This window comes from Dipodomys merriami, unplaced genomic scaffold, assembly GCF_024711535.1.
Source record: "Dipodomys merriami isolate MVZ:Mamm:240054 unplaced genomic scaffold, mDipMer1.0.p SCAF_15, whole genome shotgun sequence".
Classification (NCBI taxonomy): domain Eukaryota; kingdom Metazoa; phylum Chordata; class Mammalia; order Rodentia; family Heteromyidae; genus Dipodomys; species Dipodomys merriami.
Window position 1 is genome coordinate 5,004,591 of NW_027202826.1, and position 15,855 is coordinate 5,020,445.

Below are 15,855 nucleotides of genomic sequence, written 5' to 3' on the forward strand. Positions count from 1 at the left end.
ATTATAATGGTATTCTTTTTGTTCCCAGAAATACTTAGCGGGTTTGAATTTGAGATTGGCAAAATGAATGTAGCAGAAAGATGAGATGTGGAAACTGTCTGTGGGGCAGGCAGTGACTAGCAGGGAAACAAATGAGGCTGAACAGCCAGTGGAACAGGCAATGTAATTACATCCCCAGATAGGTCCCGAGTGCGCGTGCGTACCAGCTTGTGTTCAGATTCTGCAAGTGCAGTAATGAAAAAGGATGAGTAAAGTTTCTATCCCCAAGAATTTAAAACTTTCACAACATAATGTATAAATGTCCTTTCAAGCAGCGTTATCAATAGTTCTTTAGCCCTGAGTGTAAATGTTAATTGTGGTATAGCGACTCCTTCCTGTCTCTCACATCAGTTTTGGCTTGCTTGAATAACTTTTTATTGTCCTGGAAGGCATTTTCTATAATTATTCCACACACATTTCTGCTGTTCTTACATTTTCTAAGATGTGCTGTGACAGGCTGGTGTTTGCCCTCTTTCTCAAATCCTGATAGCTTTCTAGGCGGAGACTCATTTGCTTTAGAACACGGAAAAACAGTTCTTTTGTGGTACCATTATCACATTTCCTGATTCTTGCCTGTATATAACTTGCTATTCGTACATTTTGTTTTAGCTTGCAATTGGGAAGTTTATTAAGTTGCAGATGTTGCATCTACCCTTTTTGGTGCCCCTGTAGTATGTATTTTCCTTTAATATGATATTTTTTTTCTGTCCTGAGGCTTAAACTCAGGCCCTGGGTGCTATCTCTGAGCCTCTTTGTGCTCAAGGCCAGCGCTCTAATACTTGAGCCACAGCGCCACTTCCAGCTTTTTTCTGAGTAGTTCACTGCAGATAAGAGTCTCAGGGACTTTCCTTCCCAAGCCGGCTTGGACCACAATCCTCAGATCCTGAGTAGCTAGGATTAAAGATATGAGCCACTGGCTCCTGACTTAACACTATGAAATTTTATTGTTTGCTTGTTTGTTTATTTATTTATTTTGTTGGTCGTGGGGCTTGAACTCTGGACCTGAGCACTGTCCCTCAGCTCTTCAGGTCAAAGCGAGCGCTCTACCACTTGAGCCACAGCGCCACTTCCTGTTTGCATTTTTAAGTCATTTCATCATTTTCATTTTTTTCTGTGCTATTTCCTAAAATTCTTAGATCCCCTCCTAATTCCAACTTTTGTTTCTCTTCAGTATGTGTTTGGGAGAATTTCTTCTCTGTTAGTGTTTGAAGGAGGAACTTTTAGAAGCTCTCGAGAAATAGAGCTCACTCACCATTTATGGGCAGCAGGTGAAGCCGCGCAGTGATGTAACACCGAGAAAACCATTATACTTGCCCCAGAGCTAAGATTGTTCAAGAACAAATGAGAAAAAACGCTACATGAGCACATCCCTTTTGTAGAAGGGTAACGAGAATAGGGCAAAGCTACCTATCATGGCTGACTTTTATCTTTCTTTCCCCGCCTCTCACTTTTCTTTCTCTCTGTTATCTTCCTGTCTGCTGAAGGACCTCAGCTTCTCAGTTGTCCTCACGTTAGGCCTGCTTAAGAGAACAATAGGTGGTTGGTGGCTCAGAGGCACTGTGTTAGTAATGAATAGAGTTACACTGGAACATGGCCAACACCAGCCACTTGGGAATTGTCTGTGGCTGCTTTTATGCTTTGGTGGTTGGGTTAAATAATTACGTCAGTGACCACAAACTCGAAAAGCCTGCAGTGTTTATTATCTGGCCTGTTTCCAGAACGTGTTTGCCTCATCTTGCTTTGTGCACAGGTGCTAGGTTTGTGCTCTGTCACTCAGCCCTTCTTCCAGAAGTTAAGAAAACGATTCATTGTTTTCTGCAGACACACCACGCTTGTGTCTGCATTCCCTGCTCCAGCTGTCTCCTCCAACTAGACGTTATTGCTCTTCTTTCAGCCATCCCTGAAAGCTAACCAGTCTTCAAGGTGTGATTCAAACGACTCTTCCTACAGAAAGTCCTAGAAGAAATACCTTTTCCTGTTCAGGTCCCCGTTGTTTTCTTATGCTCTCTGGTTTAGGCTCACCACAGGTTTAATCCAGTTCTCTATGTCTTCCAGCCCTCCTGACCCCTGACTGAAGCAAATACTGACTCATCTCCCTCCGTGACCATTCACACAGTGATTTCTACTGTCCCAGCTTCCTCCTCAGCTCGCTCCTGGCGACTTTCTGCTGCAGCCTGTTCAGAATCCTGGGGCAGCACAACAGAACTCACTAGCTTCCTGCCTGCTCTCTTATGGAACTCACGCGCGGCCGCCACCCTTACGGTTCCATCTCTATCCCTGTCTTCTGTGTGTTCCCATTCTGTGCCATTTGTCACACTCTTTTGTATGAGGTCAGAATGGCCTTTCATCCTAAAACCAAGGTGTTTTTTTTAAATGTTATATGTTTATGAAATTTAAATGTTAAGCACAGGTGATGCACAGTGGGGTTATAGTTACATCAGTCAGGCCATGAATGCATTTCTTTTTGAACAGTGTCACCCTTCCCCCTCCCCGTATTCTCCCACTTTCAAAGATTTTTTTTTTTGCCATCACTGCTGTTTCTCAAGGTCATACAGAAATGTATAGTAAGTTGCCAACATACATTCACTAAGTTGAAATCGAGGACAAGGATGGCACCTTATTAATTCTTCATATTTTACTTAATCCTAGATTGCTTTCATCTTTTTTGGTGCCAGTCTTAGGACCTGAACTCAGGGCCTGGGAGGTGTCCTCTAACTTTTATTTCTCAAGGCTACTACTTTACCACTTGAGCCACAGCTCCATTTCCAGCTTTTTGATGGTCAATTGGAGATAAGAGTCTCGGAGACTCTCCTGCCCAGGATTGCTTAGAAGTACGTGTGAGATCTCAGCCTCCTGAGTAGTTAGGACTACAGGTGTTAGCCATGGGCCCCCAGCTGCCATCCATTTTTGTGAGTAAACAGCTGATGTTCTTACCCAAGAAACCAGTGCTTCTGCTGTTGGGTATTTGGAAAGTCTATTCATCTAAAATGTGTGACTATGCAAGTGACTGCCCAAGCTAAAGAGCAAGTATGTGGATTCTGATTCCTCACTGAGGAGAATGGTGGAGAATGTAACAGGTTTAGCCTAATGTTCAGAAGTCTCTGTGGAATCAGACCTGTCACAGGTGCCTGCCGAGTGGTGCTGCCCTGTCCACTCTTTGCCTCGAGGTGTCCAGCAGGCAGTGTCGTTCTGCTCAGAATAGCCTAAAGCCTAGCAAGACCATTCACTCAAGGACTGGAAAGCAAAGCTGAGGAAGAAACGTGGGGGGGCAAGAACAGGGAAGAAGGAAAAGAGAGAGGCCGAGGTGTGGCCGCACAGCCCCCTGCAACCCCGCCTTGCCAAGGACCTAAAGACCTCCCTTCAGACCTGCCTCTCCACACTCCCACCCCTCCCACCAGCTCCCTCCTGAGAACTAAGCATTTAACACAGGTGCCCTTGGTACAGAAAGTATTTTTATTAGAGTCCAGCATGAAACTATAGGGGAAAGCACTAGAGTTCTATCAGAACAATCTGGAAGAAGTGCTTTTAAATTCTCAATGAGAGGTGGCTTTTATTATTCACGAGGATGACTCATATTTTCCCCATAGGAAGGGGCTTGGCATTCTTAACCGCACAGTTTGTGAAGCTTTGGACTGCCATGGCCCCTAGCTCTGGCTGGATGATGAGAGACGATTTGGATGTCTCTGTGCAAGGCATTTACCTGAAAAAATTCATGTCGCTTCTCAAGGCTTCTGTATCTTCACTGGGAAAAAAATCTTCATTCACAATAATTCTTCTAATAGCTCCTATTGACTCTGGTCCAATGATAAAGGAATACCATACCTTTATGTGTTTAAGAAAATCACTGGGCTAACATGCGCATGCGCGTGCACACGCGAGCGCACGCACACACACACACACACACACACACACACACACACACACACACACACACACACACTTTTAGGACAATATTAAAGAACTGTAGTATGTGGCAAGTAGAACGTTCAAAAGTTCCTAGAGCAGCCCAGAAAGTCATTGAAGCTTTTTGCTCAATGGCAAAAAAAAAAAAAAGCTGCAAAGTTTTCCTTTTCGTGGATACCGGCTTCCATGATCATCACCCTGTTAGAGGCTCTTCGGGCCCTTCCCCACTGCATTCCTTTGTGTTTAGCAACCATATTCCACTGTGGAGCATCCTGGCTGGAACATTGGCCTTCATTTGCTTATCAGTAGAATGTAGCTGGGCGGCCCAGGAACCAGAGAACATGCACTCTGACCGTGGGGATACTGTCACAGAGTCTCTGATGGAATGCCCATTGCTTGATAGCAGCCTACGGACTTATTAAAAATGATGTCACTCTTGCTGGGTGCAGGTGGCTGATGCCTAGAATCCGTCTACACCAGAGGTTGAAATCTGAGGATCATGGTTCAAAGCCAGCCTGGACAGAAAAGTCTGTGAGACTCTTATCTCCAGTTAGCTGCCAAAATGCCAGAAGTGGAACTGTAACTCACAGTGGTAGAGCACTAGCTAGCGTTGAAAGCACCTAAACTTAGGGACAAGACCCAGGCCCTGAGTTCAAGCTTTAAGACTGGCATAAAAAAAATTATGTCAGTATTAGATTCTTTAGTTCAACATCAATAAATAATATTATATTTTGGGCCCTATGGCATACCATAACTAAAAATAATGGAGGGAATTTAAGACTTTGGATGAAATTATAAAGGTAATTATGAAGACTTGTAACATTAGAAGCACCAAGATTAGAGTAGACCAAAAAAAGAGATTAGGAAATGAGAGTAAGAAGGAGAACAACACAATTGTTTTAAATAAAACAATTGATAAACCATTTAGATCATATGTAAGCAGTGGACTTAGATGTAACACATTCTTAAAGTCCCACTGTGTATGTATTTATGTATACACATACTTAGGGTTTCTTGTTTAGCTTTGCTAAATGTTTGCTTTTCATTTTGAGGATAACACATTCCAGATTTTAGAGAAACTATTTTTATATTTTAGAAAATTTGCAAAATACAATGAGTTAGCTATTTGAGTTTATGGAACTTAATTGCATTGAATATGTGTGTCATGGGATTTGGTAGAATTTCAAAAAAATTTGAGTGAGGTCGATAAATATGTCCTACTTACCAAGGACAGAAAATCGTTTATATTTTGCATGTTTTGGCTTTAAGTGTTTCAATGAAATGTAATTGAAGATGAGAATGTCAAGGTATCACATTCTTCTCTTACTTTGAATTAGAAAAAAAATAGAATTGGGGTATTTATTAAATTCTCAAGTATTGCCGCATTTAACAATGATTTGTTTTGAAGACAAGACTTCTACTCAATATTTACTGCTGCTGTAAATTGGATTACAAATAAGTAATTATATGAATAAGTATTTGCATATATCAACGTTTCACTCTTGGAATTTGTCAGTTCAGAGACAGAATACAACAGAGGATTTGGGTTTTCTTTGTAGTAAGACAAACCTTGTCTTAAACCCTGACTGTTGTGTGGTTTCTGTGGGACTAGGTCCACATGCTGTAACCTTACACCACAAGACCTGTCATGAGAGTTAAACGTGCTGCCTATATTCAGGATAACTATCATTAGGTAAGTGTTCAGTAATTTGACTGTTTGCCTACTAAGTGCTTCTCCTTTACCCTGGATTGCATTGTAGGAGGGATTCTGGATGGATGGCTGCTGGAAGCCCATTGCGATAACTGGCTCTTCTTCAATACATAAGGACGTATACTGGCATTGAGTAATGAGAATTTCGGTAAGAAAAAAAATAGAATAGCATGTTACTTTCTTGTTGTTGCTGTTGGTCATGGGGCTTGAACTCAAGGCTTGGGGCTGTCCCTGAGCTCTTTTGTTCAAGACTAGTGCTCCCCACTTTGAGCCACAGTGCCACTTCTGGTTTGGGGGTGGTTAATTGGAGATAAAAATCTCTCAGACTCTCCTGCCTGGGCTGGCTTTGAACTACAATCCTCAGATCTCAGCCTCCTGAGTAGCTAGGATTAGAGGTATGAGTCACTAGAGCCCTGCTAGTATATTACTCTTGTTTATAAATGTTACTTGAATCTCAGATGCTTCATAATACATTCTGAGATTATACGGTAGAGATCTTGGGACATCACTAATGTCTGTACACAAAAGGATTGTCTTTATTTTGAAAATAAATGAAATAATAGATTTCAGAAAACAAGATGAACCATCTTGTAATGCTCTTTGAGCCATTCAAAATGCATTAGTCCACCCCTTATATTTCTCTAAATGTCTGCCTCTCCCCCCCACCCCCCGATAAATGGGGCAGCATTTGGGAATGAGACCTGGGGTTTACTTATCTCTTCAGCAGAGACTCAGTGAAACACAGTGCTTCATATTTTTTCTTTCTTTCTTTTATTTTTTTAAACAAAACTAAGAGCTTTGAGAACACAAAAGAATACACAAAATATCACAACTCTGGGGGTTTCTAAGATAAATGATTTTCCCAAATCACTAGGAAACATTGTTTTGTAAAGGCCCTTAAGACAGAGTTATCTTTAGTTGGTTCCATTTCTACTCAATTTATCTCTGAAGGATAATATTATTAATTTTCATATAATTGCAGGAATTTAACATATAAGTAATGTACTTGTTATTAATTCACACCATATAATACATACATACATACATATATATATATATATATGTACCTCTTAAGAAGGAGAGAAGGATGAAAGGAATTCAGAGGTAAGAGAACAGATTAATTGGCAACATTAGTAAATCACTAAATCACTGTAAACTTTATTAAATTATCATTGCTAGGCAGCAGGAGAAAAACTTATTAAAGAGTTTTGTGCAAAAGGAGGCAGCTTTAGAGATGGGAGAAAAGCCAAAAGAGATCAATCTTCGTTTCCTCAATTATGATAAAGGAAATAGCTGAACCTTTGTATCCAGAAATAGGCTGTATTATTTGCCATCTAATGTTTGAACTAAAAGTGGATGACCATCTTTCTTATGATTGTATTTTTCAGAAACCACACCTGAGAAGTCCTTCCATCCAGTGCTACTTGTGTCTACTTTTAAACAGTCATTTTTTAACTGAGGCTGGCATACATGTCTTCATTTTAGGGTAATTGCATACATATCATCATATTAATGGCCACAATAGTCATCCTAAATTATCCACGCCACGAGGTTGCTGTGATTAGCTTGGTCTTGTCTCTTAGGTGCACTGTGTTTGGTGTGGGGTAGAATACAGGGAAGATTATGGAGGTTCAGGGGAGATTAAGTGAACATCTGGTTATATCCCAATGAGTCTTCTTTCTCCCAAACAAACTGGGCCCCTTGACAACTTACTAATTTCCGGTGTAGTCTTCCTGGCAGTAAAAAGTAGGTGTTTAGTACTTGCTCATGTTCCTTTAACAGTTCTTGACTCCTCCTATACTTTGATTCTTACCTTCATTAAGTTTAAAACATTTCTTTAAGTAGGTCTTTGGTTTCTCCTAAAAAACAACCAGCTTTTTCTCCATGTCTATTACGTGGTTTCTTTTCTCTTAGCTGCAGCTAATGTATTGATGTAAATATGGAAATCAATACATATTGGTTGGCACTTTGCCCAGCCAGTTGTTACCTAATCTGACGTGTGGTTCTCTCAGTCCTTGTTTGTACCCTTGAGGTAAGAAGCTTCCCCCTGCAGGCAGGTTAGGGCTGACCGAGCTTCTGCGAAAGTCTGCAAGGAAGACCTTCGTGGCACTCTACCATCACTCCATAGTCACTTCATCAGTGTGTCTTTTATCTGGATATTAAACTTCAGTTTTTACCCAAGGGACAATGTGTATGATCACTGGCAATAGACTGAGCTATGTGTATGGAGAAAGCCTGGACGGGCGTAACTATTGTGTGAGCATCGTGAGTTACACCTAACAAGAGGGCCACAAGGTGATACGGAAGTGTTGCTGTTTTAACGTGTTCACTTATTTGCTCGGCCTGAAATTCTTAAAGAAATTTTAGTGATTTACTCAAGAGTATGTGTCGAGCGCTACCGCAGTTTCTGTTTCACTGTGACACGTGACACCAGGTTACTTACATACTACGCCTTCAGTTAGGCATTTTTGGAAACCTCGGGGCTGGTCAACACTTGTCAACCTGAAGTGTCAGGGCTGTGCTGGTTGGTGTTTCTGTTCATCAGCAGGGTTCTGACATACTCAGAGACAAGACTAACACTGCAGACTTCCCTCAGAATTTAAACGTTTTGATTGTCTGCTCAGCCTGTTTAGAAGTCACTCTGGTGATGGTTCAGCGTGCTGCTCTCTCCCCCCTTTCAGCTGTGTCAGTGCAGGGCTTCCTAGAACAGAGGCCAACTGGTGTGATGTAATACAGGATCTGAAAACCATCCAGCAACTTATCCAAGTGAGTACTCACTTTTCCATAACCTACCTGACAGGTTTGCTAGGAAGTATGTCTTTTCTTATGCTTTCTTGTGAGCAGTCATGAAGTCTCCCTGGCAATGGTAATTTTTTATCTTTTTTTGGGGGGGTGGAGAGTCAGTCGTGGGACTTGAACTCTGAGCCTGGGCGCTGTCCCTCAGCTCTTCAGCTCAAGGCGAGCACTCCACCACTTGAGCCACAGTGCCACATCCGGTTTTTCTGAGTGGTTTATTGGTGATAAGAGTCTCACAGACTTTCCTACCCAGGCTGGCTTTGAATCGCAGTCCTCAGATCTCAGCCTCCTGAGTAGCTAGGATTACAGGTGTGAGCCACCGTGCCTAGCCAGAAGAAATCTTTCTCCTATTGCATCTGGAGTTCAGTTATCTTTAAGATTTAACCTATCACTGGCCTAGCCTAAAAAGCTCTTGTTGATTTAGTTCAGACTTCTTTCTTTTATCTAGAGAAACCAGGTAGCTTGGTACCACCTGGGAAGGAACATGACCCCAGGAGAGAAAGTCTTATATATGGAGTAGAGATCTCTTCTCCCACCCAGAAACACCAGGTGGCCTAGTAGAACCAGCAAACAATAAACAGCAAAACCCCACTCAAAAGAGCCATTGGAAAAGTATTTATACCCATCCTCTACCTAAAACAATGAGCCTGACCCAGAGAAGGGCCTTCTGTCCCATTGGGAGACACAAAAAAGGATCGGTGCTTCAGTGGTATACCACAATACAGAAGCCATAATGACTGGACACCAAGATTAGAGATACAACCAGGATGGATCAAATACTGGAAGTACCTGACATGGACCAATTACAAAAGTTCACTGAAAAGTAATGAATTACCAGTACCATTAAAATAAAAGATGTAGAAATCTTAGAAACAAGATATAAATAGAATCCAATGGAAATAACAGAACTATAAAATTTTAATGAGTAAAACACAAAATATGTTGGAAAGAGTCACTAACAAAATGAATATGACAGATTGAAGAGAGTTTGATGGTAGAGAGTCTATGTGAGAAAAAGTTGGGGGTAAAAATAGTGTCTTTTCAGATATCATTAGTGAAGGTAAGATCAGATCATACTGCAGTGGAGGCTAATTGTAAAGGCAAGTGTCATAAATGGAATTAGGGGTGCAAACTATGTAGTCATTAAAAGGCTGATAAAATGAAAATCAATCTTGTGCTCACAGATCTGAAAAATTACAGGAAACAAACCAGCCCTTCAAACACTCACGCTACCAAAATGTAGCAAGAATAAAGTAGATAATTCAAGTATTCCTCAGCCAGCACAGACATTGAATTCATCATATACTCATTCTAAAGGAAACTCTAGACCCAGCCAATTTCACTGAAGCATTTGGCAAAAAAAATTTTTCAAGAAGAATTAAAATTTCACAGTCTCTTTCATAAAATAAAAAGAGGGAAACTTTCCAACTCGTTTTAGGGGGCTTATTTTGTTCTGATGGTAAAATCAGATGGATTTGGTATTAAAAGTAAGACTAAAAACAATTATCTCATGATTTTATATATAAAGTTCCTCAATAAAATATTAACGATCAAATTTGGCAATAAGTTATATACCTTAGTCAAATAGGATTGATTCTACCTGTTGTTCAATATTTGAAAGCCAACAAGTGTAAATACACACACACACACACACAATCTCCACAGCCTAAACAAGGAAACAATAGGATCATATCAATCAATTGAGAAAACACAGATAAAAAAATATGGGCTGAATGGTGTTCCCCATGGATTCATATGCTGGAATCCTGTCAGCGCCTCAAGATATAGGAAAAAAATAAATCATTTGCAATTATGAAATCCTAACGCTAAATAAAACCTGTCGAGATTGTTTCGGGAAATGGGAGAGGCAAAAGGGAGAGAGGACCAAGGCGGTGAGACTGACTGGACTGGATTGTAAACTTGTGGCAATGAAACAGCCAAGCCCCTCCCCTGCCTGGGCAGCGAATGTAGAAACGGAGAGTATTCGTCAGCACAGAGGTGGCCAGAGGTTACAAGGAGGGGGAGGGGGAATGTGTGGATGGTGGGTTAATAGCTAAGGCATGGCGTACTGTTTCATATTATCTCATTTTATTTCCTTTCAGGCTATACACATTGATGCTACTTTATATACTGAGAGTGATGTTCATGTGAGTACAATCTGATTTTTACAAACCTGATGGTGTTTCACCTTTCAAAAGCATAACTTTTATTATTTAACTGAAATGCACATAGGTTTCAAATTTCATTTTCCACGTACACTTCTGATATATAAACTGTGATTGTTAAGTTTGTAGAAATTGGGAAAGGAAAACTATTCAAATACTATTTTTGTAATTGTGCCCCAAAGCAAAATAGTAGAAAAGAAACTCACCTTATTCTATCAATATAAAAAAATCTATTACACATTTTCATAATGCAGTTGGATTGCGATGAAATTAGATGCTTGAATCGGGTTAACCGATCCAATGCTATCCAACCTATCAGCCATTTCCTGTGCTGTGGAGTATGGATGTTCTAATCACAGCTTCTATAAATTGCCTACGGGTGCCTATAATCTATATTTTGCATAGATCTTGACATTTTTCAGGAGAGCATTCAGACTAGGTATCCTCTATGTGAGAACAGAAACACAATCCACACAACTTACAAGAATTCAAAAATGATGAACCTGTTTCATTAATACGCTGACATTACCTAAGGCCGATCATGGTGGTACTCTTCTCTCTGGAATATTACTAAGACCAAGAAATAAATCTCCAGTTTCACTGAAGGGAAGACAAACTCTGTATAGTGTGTGTGTGTGTGTGTGTGTGTGTGTGTGTGTGTGTGTGTGTGTGTGTGTGTGTGTGTAAAACAGTGTCCTCTTTGCTATTTCTCAACTAGAATATATCTGAAATGTTTTACAAACACTGGAGAAAAGCCGTAGGCAGAAACGAGGGGAAATGGCTGTTTTTCTCTCAGTGGGGCAGGGCTGCTGCTCCTAGAAACTCTGTCTTCTCCGGCATCAGCAGGCTGTCTGATTTTCTTTGCGTTTTTTCCTAAGCATTCAGATCTTGCAATGGCCTTCTTGCAAGAAGGTAACCTCATATGCAGAGGCATTTGCTAGCCTCAGGCATCCACTCGGCCTCTTCTTCCCGGTGTCACCGGGGATGGCACTAAGTTTTCAGAACCTCCATTTTGTTCCTGCTAAGTTGCTTAGAGAGTCTACCTTGCAGTCCCGGGCAGCCGCGGTGCCGCCATGCTGGTGCCGCCATGCTGCATTCCTTCAATAGTTCATCTACTTCATGAGAGCTGTTACATGTTTGCAAGGACCAGGTCCTGTGCTAGCAACCAGGGACCCAAATAAGTCATAGGCAGAGTTCTAGTCAGATTTCTAGTCTTTGAGTTCAGGTTTTTGTTAGATGACTGTTGTAGGAAATGGATTGTCCTGGCACCTTTTAGAGATCCCCTCCTTCTTTGGCTAGCCGGGAGGTAGGGTGCTACATCTGCTTTAATTTTTCCCAGAATTCTGTCTGCTGCGGGAGCTTTGGGATGTACGGGAACAGGATGATGAGCAGCTACCATGGTGAAATGTTAACATTCGATCTGATTCCAAAAATTCTTTCAGACGTACTTCTAGATTGGCATTTGAGAGTCGGGGGGTGGGGGCGATACCATTATTGTTCTTTCCACAGACGAAACACTTTGGCTGAGAAAAGGTCATTCAGTTTGTCCAGATTTTTGACATAATAGCACCATCCTTGAAAGGGGAAAAATTCCTAGGAATTATTTTTAAAGATATGCAGATCTTTATAAAGCATCTGGACTGATGTTTTAAAAATGAGAATGACATTGATGTGAAAATGAGTGAGAATCTTCTGTTTTAATTTTAGTTGATTGTAAAGATGCCATGCAGAGGGGTTACAGTACAGGAGTAAGGCAACGAGTACATAGACCCTTTGTAACATTTTCTTTTCTTTTCTTTAGCCCAAGTGCAAAGTGACCGCGATGAGATGCTTCCTGCTGGAGTTTCAAGTCATTTCACATGAGTCTAGAAATGTGAACATTAGTGAAACAGTGCGCAATCTCATCATCCTGGCCAACAGCAGCCTGTCTTCCAACGGGGTGAGTTCTCTGCTGGTCAAGCTGGCTTGACTGGGAGAAATGGTCCATAGACAAACAGATCTTCCGCAGAGGCACAGAGGAAAGAGGATTCAGTGTGAGTCCAGTGGCCTCCCAAAGGGACACTCGCCTGGATGCGCTCACAACCTACAACTGCCCAATGAGATATTTGTTGAAGATATTTGCTGACCTGTGTCACTGTGTGCTTCTGTGCTAGAGTATAGTGGCAAACCAGAGACGCAGATGCAGTAGAGACGCTAGCTCGATTGCATAAGGTTCAACACCAGTAATAGTGAGCCATAGATAACTCGCATTGATTGAGTTACTACTGCCTGCCAGATTCTATTGGTTAGGCTTTAATAAATCCTTTAATTCCTATACTGTGTCTCCAAAACCATTCTACTCCTTTGTCTTTTTCCTCTTATTTCTTTTCTTCCTCCTCCTCTTCCTGGTTTTCGTTGTCCTCCTCCATCTCTTTCTTCTTTTGATTTAGTGATTCTTACTTCTGTTTGAAGGGAGACAAAACTAGGACACTGTGGGCTTGAGTCATTTGTTCCTACTGGGAAAACAGGAGGCGACGGTCTACTGGAGCAGTGTCTCTCCAAAGCCCGACCTCTCACCTGAAAAGTTACATGTTGAAAATAACAAAAGCACTGATAATCTGAATATACCATCAAGGCTTCACAACACAAACAGGAAAGCTTTCCGGGAGCAAACACCAAGGACTCTCAGCATGTGCAGGAAGTAAGTGATGCAAAAGCCCTGAAATGAAAGAATTACGGCTTTCCGTCGCCAAACAAAGACAGGCAGAAAGGAGTTTAACAAGCATACAAAGCATAGTAAAATGACCTCCTCTAATGCATACTTCTTGGCCCAGAGGATGCAGTATGAAAACAGACAGAATCCACACTCAGCTGGCCCATCAGCGAGTGAATGAGCGTGGTTTCTGAAGTCTGGTGCATACGGAAGGCAGGACAGGAGTCCAGGGGTCTAGCATAGAGAAGTTTGGATGAACAGGCTGGTGTGCGATGACACAGAGAGGCCATGGCCTGGGGACCCAGCCGCTGAGGCCAGGCAGCCGCAGTGCAGCGCAGACCCCAGATCCTGTGAGCTGTGCACGCTGGTTGTGCCCTACCAATGTCTTTGCGTAAGCTGTACGCTGGGGTCTTTCCTCCACTTTGATCCTCGTCACCTTCTCTTTCCTTACGGAGGTTTGTTTGGTTTCCTCCACTATTCCTGGCTGAAGTGCTACCGTGCCATGCTAGCTCCGTCAGTGACAGGGAACCATGCTTCAGTGACAAGGCCGGTGGCCGTCATGCAAAGTGGATGTTCAGAGCCATGCCGGCCATGGCACTGTGCGGAAGTGCTGGAGGGGTGGGCGGGCCTACATGGTCAGATAACCCAGATGTGACTTACTATCTCTCCCTTCCTCTCTGATACGAATATCTTCCGGATCAAATAGGATGGCCGTCTATGGAGCAAGACAGCGTCTGGCAGACAGTCTACACCTGATAGATGTTGGTGAATCTATCTTCCGTGTGCTTAATGGATGCAAAAATCTAATTTCATTTTTTTTCTGGCACAGCCTTTCCACTTCAGATGATTTCTAACAAGGTTATTCATAATCATTGTATTTGCAGTATTCTTGTTATCCATGAGACTGTGTTGGAATTTACGATTTGGGGAAATCACTTAAATAGTCATTTCAACCAAGGATTAAATGGTCACTATGTGCCAGGCCTTGCTCTAAACAAACACACACAGCTTTTCCCTCTCCTGGAAGAGCTTAGAACTAATGACATAAAAAGAGAAAAGGTCTGATATGAATCTAACACGTGAATACGGTGAGAGGCTTAAATGAGGATTTCTTAGGTAGAGTCAGTGCGAGGAGCAGAGCCTGGGAGCCTGGAGCCTCGCAGCATCTCCTGCAGGAGTGAACACCTGAGTGTAACAGAGAGAAAAAAACAAGAGCATCCGGGTTTCCAGTATTATGATGTGTTTGTGGTGGGAGGGAGGCAGTGGCTCACGCCTGTAATCCTCACTCCTTAGAAGGCTGAGACGTGAGGATCCCCACCAGAAGCTGGCTGGGGCAGGAGAGTCCTTGAGATTCTTATCTTCCATTTATCACCAAAAAGCTGGAAGTGAAGTTGTAGCTCAAGTAAGAGACTGCTAGCTGTGAGAAAAGAAACAAAACACAAACAGAAAACCTCAGGGACAACACACAGGCCCTGAGTTCAAGCCTCAGGAATGGCAAATAAATAAATCAGCATACATACATACATACATACATACATACATACATACTACATACATGCATGACATAGGTCATGTACCACACAGAGAAGCAAAGACTTTGTGCTCAGAGTAGGCAACAACAAGAAATCACTGTCAGACTCTGAACAAGAAGTCCGTAGTTTATGAGCTAGGGCTTTTATTTTCAATAATCTGAATCCATTTCAGGAAAGATAAGCTCCTATCGCATCTCCCAATTCTCTTTTGTCATTCTTCTTCTTTATAGGACACTAATTAGCCAACATCTCTTGTCTAAAGGGCTGACCATATGGTTCAAATAACATAATATTCCCAGGAAAGAAATATATTAGGCTTGCCAATCTAATTCCTTCCTTTTCAATTTGGCAGAATATCACAGAATCGGGGTGCAGAGAATGCGAGGAACTGGAGGAGAAGAACATCAACGAATTTCTGCAGAGTTTCGAACATATTGTACAAATGTTCATCAACCCTTCCTGACTGCAGTGGACCCGCGTCCACGTCTCTACCATTAGCAAACGTCTTTCTGCTGTGGAGAGGCCAGGAACACTTCATTGGGACACGCTGCCAAAACCATTCTTCCAAGCGAGAAAGCGATCAGGATTGCGTATCACATGCATGCTAGGGATGAAGACAGATAAAGGTCTGAGAAGCATGCTGTCTAGGAACTGGTCTCAGACTTATTTTGCCCATTTATTTTTAATTTATTATCGACGTTGTATGTGTTTGTAATATATTATAAGATCGTGAATAAAAGTATACCTGTTTTATCCATGGAAATTGCATGGATATTCTACTGCTTCTAAGCATCTGGGGTCCTCTGGTGCCAAGGTAAGGAATGTCCTGGCCCAGGCTGCAGCTCCATAGCTGATTTGCATGTTTCTTCTCCCCCTGGGAGATGGGCCCTGCCAGCCCGCTGCTTCTCCAGTCAACATAGATCCCAGAGAAGGAACGTGCTTTCCACAAGAAAAGGGGGGCTTGTCCATGGACCAGTGCTTGGCCACAATCACTTACTGATAAGGAAGTGAATGCTG

The 15,855-nt window shown here is 42.0% G+C and overlaps 1 protein-coding gene across 1 annotated transcript; it reads left to right on the top strand.

Annotated features, from left to right (window-relative positions):
- Positions 1–2,118: 2,118 nt before the first annotated feature.
- On the top strand, positions 2,119–15,601 carry Il15 (interleukin 15). The gene is made up of 7 exons (XM_070022118.1): positions 2,119–2,325; positions 5,703–5,801; positions 7,042–7,139; positions 8,335–8,419; positions 10,552–10,596; positions 12,416–12,553; positions 15,191–15,601. The coding sequence occupies exons 2-7, from the start codon at positions 5,790–5,792 to the stop codon at positions 15,299–15,301; spliced, it is 489 nt and encodes a 162-aa protein (XP_069878219.1). The 5' UTR covers positions 2,119–2,325; positions 5,703–5,789; the 3' UTR covers positions 15,302–15,601.
- The last annotated feature ends 254 nt before the right edge of the window (positions 15,602–15,855 follow it).